The sequence below is a fragment of the Anneissia japonica genome, unplaced genomic scaffold, assembly GCF_011630105.1.
Source record: "Anneissia japonica isolate Jap-2015-1 unplaced genomic scaffold, ASM1163010v1 scaffold287922_len478547_cov175, whole genome shotgun sequence".
NCBI lineage: Eukaryota > Metazoa > Echinodermata > Crinoidea > Comatulida > Comatulidae > Anneissia > Anneissia japonica.
The window spans coordinates 126,585-136,429 of record NW_022692572.1 but is presented as its reverse complement, the minus strand read 5'-3'; the positions used below and the strand labels follow the sequence as shown (position 1 = coordinate 136,429).

Genomic DNA, 9,845 nt, shown 5'->3' with positions numbered 1-9,845 from the left:
TCATGTATTATTCCTTCTGGAATTACATTACATTGAGCACCAGTGTGATAATACATTACATTGAGCACCAGTGTGATAATGTCCTCCTGGTTAATGACCTTTAAGGTGGTACGTACCAAACACAGAACTACCAGGAGACCACTGTGGTGAAACTGTGGTGAGGACTAGGATCTAACTTGTCATCTTTTAGTGATGGATGGTACCTTCTTTGGAAATACCACATTAAGAAATAAGGGATGACTAAGTTCAGATTCTACCAATTAGATTAATTATTTAGTAATTAAGTGTTGAATAAGGGAGGGACTAAAATCAAGTATAATAATTAAGATTCCCTCCTTGATGAGTTAGTTAGAATTGTCACTGCTTTATAGAAACAGCTTGTACATATCTGCTCCGCTTATTAGATTGCATGAAATCTGAATAAACGTATAGATTGAACACCGAGAAACCAGAGCTTGTGCCTTATATTTGTGTATAGTCAACAGAGGGACTTGAGAATCGGGTTCAACTATACCACAACCAGTATCAAGTTTTAAGCGCTTAGAGGCCTTGTAAAGGCATGAAGAGCTACAAGAACGACTTATTATTATTATTATTATTGTTATTATTATTGTTATTATTATTATTATTATTATTATTATTATTATTATTATTATTATAATCATTATTATTTATTATTATTATTATTATCACTTCTAATTCCGACCACAATTCTGTTCTTTATCAAACTGTCATGGAGCGTTTCAAATTCACATGACCTAGCTTTGCATTTCAAATCCGTGATAAACTGGTCTACTGAAATCAGAAATTTCTTTCTGAAATCTTGTATTAAATTTATGTCGTTCAAAAGTAATGTTCTTCTGTGGTTCAAAATAAACTCAAAACAATTTCTCCAAAATATCTTTAATATTTTCATTGCTTTTGTTGTCAGCAAATGAAAAAATGTTACAATTTTCTAAAGCTTCCTCACCTATTACATGTAGTAATGTGCTACTTTGTACATTGTTTGGTGTTCGATCCAATCCGCTGGCTATAATGTATAATGTATTCTGTTTCCACTTTCTCCACTCTTCAGCCATGTTCTCCATAGTGATTTTAAGAGAAGTTGGTGGTTTTAATCCGTTCATTTCGATTTACTTCTGACACCATGTAATGATGTTTTGTATACAATAATATACAGTAGGCTATTCTGACTTTCTTGTATGTTCTTTTATTGGTATCTTGTTATCAACTGCCTTAAGACTCATGTGTCCTTACTCTATGTGTCATACAATAGAGGGCTGACTCATAATCTTAAGTACCTTCATTACAGAATATATTTCATTTTTATTTCTGCTATCACAGCCTGTTAATAATTCTTTAAAAGAAGATTGACTATTGTCAAGTTTCTTAAATACATTGTCTATCTTTTCCCATAATATCCTATTTTTTAGACATTCAAAAACATGTTTTTCATCTTCGACTGCTCCACACGTATCACATGTGTTAGTGTGTTTTAACTTCCATTTATACAATTGCCTATTTGTTGGGGAGATTTTGTTTAACAATTTATAATTTAGTTGTGCATATATTCTATTTTTTTCTTCTTTTATTTTTCTCATCCAGACCTAAGACCAGTTTATTTTTTCTCCAATAAATAGATCCCATTTACTTTCAACATAGGGTGGGATAAACATTTTATCAACAAATCATGAATAAATGTCTTTTGTTTTCATTTAACCTATACTTTCATATTCATCAGTCATCACGAAATCATCCTTGCAGATACCATTGTAATGTCTTATGACGTACAACCACTCTTTTAGAATAGCTTGTATTTTTACGAGGCGTATTCACTAAGCCAGTTTCTTTTATCAACTTACTTATTTAAAATTTCATTGGACGTCAATATTCGATTTTTATAACAATATTCTTGATTGGTTTAAAATTCGAATCTATCCATGCCCTGAACCATAGTGATTTGTTATTGTTACAAATCAATTTGTTTCCCCAAAGATTTTGTTTAAGGATTTCTCCGAAATTATCTACTGTAAAACAATTATATGCATTCAGTCCAGTACAACACTTAATAACGTTAAAATAAAATGGTGACATTTTGTAAGAAAGTGTTACATTTCGTAAGGTAATGTTTGACATAGTGAATATTAATTCCTCATTACCCAGTTTGCGTATATTATGTAAGGGTAGTACTTTCCACCTTACATGCTTTCTACACATAATTTTGTTTGCCCACGTAATCTATAGCGCTTTAATTTGCAACGAAAATTCTGGCATATTTATGCTTCCTTTAATGTTTCTACCAATTAATGTTTTTCTTTTTATTTTTTCTTTCTTACCGTTCCAGAGAAAATTATACAACAACTTATTAACCCGTAAAATAACATCATTTGGTACATTGATTATAGAAGCATTATAAGTTAATTTAGAAAATGCTAAACTCTTTAAAATGGTAACCTTTCCAAACCCTTTCTAGGAGTTAAGCAATCTTTCAATTTCTTTCTGAGTTTTGCATAAAATAGATATTCTAATATAAAACGATAATAATCCTTTACCTTACTATCGCACATAATGTTTATTTTTTTGCCATCTCCCTCTCACAATTTCCAAATCTAAAATGCCCAACCGTAATTTTGTAAAACATCTCTTATAACTAACATTCTTAATGTTTAACAATAATTTTCAATTTGGATGCTTCTTTGGAATAAACTTGAATCTGGAGTGTGTTTTCATTGTTTCGAAAGATCTTTGTTTTTCAATATCCGTCAATTGTAAGCTAAATTCAGAAAGAAATTTATTGTATCGTAAACGTGTTGATTTCTCCAGACATAACGAAAACCAACTGAATTGAGTTTATATTGTCTCATTGTTTCAGCCCAACACTTTTCGTTTCTTTCAGTTTTCATCAGTTGAATTTTATAACACTATAAAAACAAATCTATTGTGATCCACTTCAAGGATGCGCAACCAATAACGAATTAATCGTGAGAGGAATCTTCCCAACTCGGATATAACTGCGACATTAGATGTTCTTACTCCCAGTACATAATTGCAGAATTTGTTGTGAATTCTCTCAATACAAATTAATACTAATTGAAGTAGCCCATATTTCACTACCATAAGTATAGGTGATAATTTAACCTAAAAAATATGGTTCAAAGTATTTGAAGGCAAGTAATTATATTTTCGTTGGATGTGCAACTTCGAAACAAAAAATGCCTTATTGGCTCGCGTACAGTTACTTTCCATTGCTTTATTCCAATAACTAAAAATGACACCTAGGTATTTAAAAAATATTAATTATTTCAACCTTACTTTCTTTATAATACCATTGTTCAATATTTTTCAGTTTTCTCTCCTTTTTAAATACAATTATTTTGGTGTTGTCAATATTTACTGAGAGATCCCAAGTATCAAGTTTATTTGAAGAACACTAAACCATTTACTGTATCATTAATTAATAGGCCGTACTAGGTCATCAGAGTATAAAAGGTGATTAATTATGCATAAATCAAGATGGATTTGTTTGTATTTTCTGTTTCGTTAAGACTTTGACTAAGATATTTAAAAAAAAATATATTAAAAAGTAATGATGAAAGAGGCGACCCTTGTTGTACACCAACCATACATTTAAATGAATAACTTAAATGTTCACCAATTTTAACATGAGCCTGTAATTTAGAGTATAACGATGCAATTATCGTAACTATCCTACCTCCAACACCGATTTTCTGTAACTTGTGTATAAGGAATTTATGATTGATCGAGTTAAATGCACGTCTGAGGTCAACAAAGGAAACATAATCTCCCTCGTTTCTTAGATAGGTACGGTACTTATGTATGGTCGTGTCTAATAAGAAAATATTGTCTGTAGTGCAATATCTTTTTCGAAAGTCAAATTGTTCTTGTGCTAATATTTGTGATTCTTCCTCCCATTCATTGAGTCGAAGATCCAATATAAATAACAACATTTTTCCAAGAATTGATAATAATGATACACCTCCAATAATTTGCAGGATTGCAATAATTGCCTTTTTTATGAATTGGTACGATCAAACTTGGTGCCCAACTTGATGGAAAATTGCTAGTTTTAAAGACCCCATTATACAGAATGGTAGACAATAATGGAATGTAGGCAACACAGTTTAACTGGAGAAACTGTAATATTCATGTAGGCCTACTGGTCCTGTCATACTAAAGAATAGTGAGTCGCTATTAGTGATGCGCTAAAATGTCAGGAGACGGGAGTCGAATTGCTTAATATATGGATGTTCGCTTTTGGAAAGAAATGCCTCTGTTCCTGCCGGGGGTGATGGGGAATAGAATTTTCAGGCTTGCCAATTACTCTTCCTTTTCCAATAAATGTGGTATACTACACTCTGTAAAATTAAGGAAAAGGGGTAGGGCACTGTGACACACACTACGTTCCTCAAGATATTTGCACAAATTACGGTATTGATGCTATAGTAACAGAAGTGATGTGATATCGCTACTGCAGAGGTATACATATGTAAAGGATATAAAACGCTTCTTCAGAGGTCCCCCACAATAATAAAAATGTAAGTAGAATATTTACAAATTATTGATTTCAGAATCCATACTGTTTAGCTCTCAAAACGCTATTGTTGTACCTCTTGTGCACAAACCCCCAATGCTGGACCCTCAAATTTCTAAAGGTTCACTTTTTAAAACCCATTTTCACTATCGTTCCTAATTATTGCCAACTGCTGTAGTATGCATTTCATTTGCCATCTCTTCTAACTGTTAATATTTAATAAATGTGGTACGAATTTGTTATTTTGCGGATTTATCCATAGTAACAATGTTACTTCTATGCATACAGATGTACAGGTGTCAGGACATGAAGCGTTACTTCTTCAGGACCCCATGAACCCCAAAATTAATGCAAATTTAAATAGCATAATTATTAAATTATGGGTTTCAGAAATCCACTATAGGCTCAAAGCTTTTCCCCCAAACTACCACCAAGAGCACTGCCCTTTATCCATCTGGGGCTATAGTTGGCAAGCAGACTAAAGACCATGTTGCTAGCAAAACGCATCCCCACCCCCATCCCCACCCCCATCGAAACTGTCACGGGAAGAAATGTGCATCCTATAGGCCTTGATAGATTATGGGTGAGCCCAGTGAGGTTCAAAATCGGGCGATCATTATCTATGGCTTTATGAGAGCGTCTAACTACTATAGAAAAATCTAAAGCCCAAACCTCTAAGATTCTGATATGTTATTGACTAGTAAGGTAATATAGGCCTATTGGTTAAAATGATTTTTTTTTTACATACCAAGAACTGCAATTATAGATTTATATGTAGACAAATCTCAATTTTTTAAAGATTCTGATATATTATTGACCATCGAGGTAATAATACTGTATTGGTTAAAATGTGTTTTAATATACAGAGCATCAGTATAAATTCCAAAACCATTTATTTTGTACCAAAAATCGTCGTTTAAACTAAAAAATAGGAACAATTGGGATTCCTTAAGACTGTTATGTCAGATTCTGACATATTATTGATCCATGAGGTATGATATCGTTTAAAATATATTTTTACATGCAGAGCATATTATTATTAGTTATAATTTAAATGTCAACAAATCTATATTTTAAAAAAAAATCATATTTTTAGCCTAAAAATGACCAAAAATTGGGTTTTTTTTTTAATGTAAACCCTTATGTCAGGATTCTGAAATGTTACCGACCAGTGAGGTATACTTTTGATAGGAATATATTTTTACATGCCAAGCATATCAGGTATAGTGTAAATGTAAAAAAAAAAAATCTATTTTTTTTGGGCTAAAAATAATGTTTTTAGCCCAAAAAAGTGTCAAAAAATTGAGTTTTCTTTGGTTTAAGAGATTTTCTTAAAAAGCATGTTGATAAAACTATTTCATTCTTATATGCTTATTGTGAAAAAGAATGACCATATAGATTCTAAGCCTCTTTGTACAAGTAAGCCTTTTACTATAATAGTCAATACTAATTAATTAAAAACCATTTTTCCTTAAAAATTCTATTTTTACACCAACAATTCAATTTTTTACCCTAAAAAATTATTTTTCTTTTGGCTCCAGAGATTTTTCGAAATGGTACGCCGGCCATACTAATATCTGTACCAAATTTGGCACTTTTGTCATCCAGGTAATCCAATTATTAGCCTTTGCACAAGGTTAAAATCTAGATTAATACAAAAGCGACTTTTTCTTTCAAAATTTTTTTTATTTTCTTTATATTTTTTCATATTTATTTGCTTATTTCTGACTAAATAATGATCATATTGATTCTAAACCTACTTGTACTGGTAGGGCTTGCACTATAGCAGTAAAAAATACCAGAATATTGAAAACTGTATTTTTGCCCCAAAACGCGATTTTTTACCCCAAAAGTAAGATTTTATTTTTGGCTTCAAAGATTTTCTTGAAAAGCATGTTGATAAAAGTATCTCCACCAAAAATTAAAGTTTTGTCATCCGTGTCACGATTCTTCCATATTCTGACGTTAAGGCACTCTACTATACGTAATTCAATCAGATGTTTGTGGCCAGAGATATGGTTGTACAGCGCTCTTTCATTCCGTTAAAACTTGGGTCATTAAGCAGTTAATTTCAACAATTTTCAAAATTACATTGCGCATGAAAAATAAGGGGCGCATGAAAAATAAGGGGACCACCCCTACTCTAAAATATATGGGGGAATTGTCCCGATCGTGATCTGCGCTGTTTTGGGAGTGGGCGTCCCCTTCCATTTGAGGTTATTTTTTTTTTTATTAATAGACGGCTAGACGCGCTTAGATGTTAGGCTTAAAATAGAAAGTGTATGTTTTACCAGGGTAGTCTACAAGTAACATGTTTACTGAAGCACACACACAAGACGCGAGTGACCATTTATTTTTTTCACGACCACCGAAGGGGGGTTGCTAGCCATCCTATTCACAACCCCCCTGGGCCCAGATCCGCCACTGGAAACACCATATCAATTGCTTAAGTAATGTAATAGTGTATCACGTAAACAGGGGTGAAATCTTCTGTTTGCTAGCTCTCAGACTATATACATCAAGTCATTTAACCATTATTTAACTGATTACTGAAAACACTCCCACAAAGCGATAGTGTAGTACTAGCGATTTAAAAGGCAATCAGACTTTATTCATAATTGTCGCCCTCTATTGATCCTCTGCTTGTTTTTTTTTTTTTTTATGGAGGATCAGACTCTCTAAGCTGTCCATAGAGCTATTAAACAACTAGAGGGCTGACAAGATGGCGCAGCAATGCAGAGCTATGTATGTGTACCATCCAAGATGGCCGTCGTAGTAAAGCGCCACCTTCAGGCTTAGTATACATATTATTACATATTAATAAGCCCTCTGACTGACTATTATTTCATTAATGATAATGAGTAATGGTCAAATTATTAAACTATTGTAGCCAAAACGAGGCCAAGTGAAGCATCTTATTCAAAAATAAAGTACCAAGGAATGAAAATTAAAATCGTATACATTACACCCAAACACCGCAACGCTCGAGTTTCAAACATACAGGTAACTAGCTGTACTGAACTTTCTAAGTAAATTGAGGGCGCATTTGCAAACGATGGCGCTTAGCGAAACTTGATTGGCTAAATCTATGGTAGCCATCTTGGATGGTACACACACACACAGTTCTGCGTATTTGGAACATCGAATACATTGCGGTTAGCGCTCTAGTATTCTTATTATACCTCTATGAAGCTGTCTCATCTAAAATTGTGAGGTGAAATACAGGAGTGGGAAGAGAGAAGAGGTGCACCTTTTGGCTTTACAGAATGTGGCGAGAATCAACCGCACAACCTGGAAATTTATTTTGGTAGTGGTAGGCCTAGTTGACTGAGAAAGTGGACATTGATTAAGATGAATAATGGCCTACAAATATATTTACGATGACTCTCATGAAGGGTATTACAATCGACAGTACAATGGTCGGAATTTTGATCAGCCAGGCCCAACAAGGAGAACATTTTTAGAGGAAGAAATCAGTGACTGTGGTAGCAGTTGCAGTTTCACAGGTTCAGAATACTCAGAGTCTTCAGAGGACGAGTTGAGTGAATGCCTTAAAAATAAATTAGCGAAGCCTAGGCCCTAAGGGTATAGGCCTATGCCTAGCCTAGTGTTAAGTAGACCCAAGTCTGTGCAACTTGTACCCCTGCTGTAGCGTAGGCTCCTACCACTATGCTGTAGGCTAGCAAAGTTAGGCCAGGGCATAGCCTAGGCCTAGCCTAACCTAAGCACCTCTAGGCCCTATTCATCTGCACGGGGTACTAGGCCTAGCCTACTACTAGCCTAGGATAGGGCGTAGGCCCCAGCCTACTGCCCTACTGCTGCTAGGCTTGGCCTAGGTCCGCTAGGCTAGGACTAGGACCGAGTCCTATGCTAGGCCTAGCCTAATTAGTATTACAGTAGAACCCCTCATTTACGAATCCCGATTTTACGAACGTAAAATCATGTTATTGTTGTTATAAATACTCAATACTCAATAGATTTATTTTGTCATAGGTATGTACATACAATACACATACAATGAAATTCGGTCTGGTTCCCTAACAAAAAAACAAACATAAAATACGAAAATTCAAACTACTGAAGTGACTTGTTCAATGCCCTAAAATAGCGGAGGGATTGAAACTACTGTACGTAGAGATCTATCCCCTCCCGGTCACTAGTGATTGATATCGGCGACCACTCCGCATCAGAGTGAACAAATGGTTGGCCGGGTGATTTCTGTCCCCAGCAATCGTCATTGCCTTTTTAACCATACGGTCTTGATAGATTACATCTACCGAAGGCTGCTTGATTCCAATGATGCGGGATGCAGACTTAACTACACGATTTAGGTCCTTCTTCTCCTTCTCCGTGGTGTACCCATACCAGATAATAACAGAAAGAGTTAGAACGCTCTCTATTACTGACTTATAGAATTGACCCATCACAGGGGTACTAATCCCGAAGGACCTCAATCTACGTAGAAAATAATGTCGCTGCTGTGCCTTTTTCACACACTGATGAACGTTTCTCCCCCCCCCCCCCATTTGAAGTCATTTGTGATATATGTTCCCAAAAATTTAAAGGAATTAACTATTTCAACAGTAGAATTCTGGATGATTAGTGGTTCTTTTATATTTTTTTTCCGAAAGTCAACAATTATTTCCTTAGTTTTTGCAACATTTGTTTAAGATTGTTGTAATTACACCATCAATTAGTTGTTCTACGGAAGCCCGTTAGTGTCAACAGTGAATAAAAATTTAAAATCAGTTAACTGGCGGCCGCCACTTAATTATCTGGCGGCGCCACTTAATTATCTGGCGGCCGCCACTTAATTATCTGGCCGCCGCCACTTAATTATCTGGCGGCCGCCACTTAATTATCTGGCGGCCGCCACTTAATTATCTGGCGGCCGCCACTTAATTATCTGGCGGCCGCCACTTAATTATCTGGCGGCCGCCACTTAATTATGGGTATCCAGGTTGCAGTATAGCATTATCTTGATGTAGAGCAGGCCATTAAAGAGCATGATTGGCCTAGCATTTAATATACGGTAGCATTTAGCCTAGCTATTCATTTTAGCTACAGCTTGTAATAGCTTATAGGCCTAATAGCAGTTATATAGCCATTCACAAAATATATCTATATCTTTGCTGTAGCACATCAACTTTATTATATGTTCTATTTTGCTGTTTATGTGAGTGTGATATTGTCTGTTATAGCTGAGTTAAATATTAAAGGGCATTATATGATTAAAAGCATACTAGTAGCTGGTCACCATCTATACCTTATAATGGCAGTCATATAGCACCAA

General features: G+C 34.7%; 1 protein-coding gene across 1 annotated transcript in view; it reads left to right on the top strand.

The window, feature by feature from the left end:
* The first annotated feature begins 7,652 nt into the window (after positions 1–7,652).
* Positions 7,653–9,845, top strand: part of LOC117100354 (protein inturned-like) — a 32,495-nt gene continuing 30,302 nt past the window's right edge. Inside the window, exon 1 of the mRNA XM_033240016.1 lies at positions 7,653–8,089. Within this exon, the coding sequence (XP_033095907.1) occupies positions 7,911–8,089 (179 nt within the window). The 5' untranslated portion in view covers positions 7,653–7,910. The remainder of the gene's footprint in view (positions 8,090–9,845) is intronic.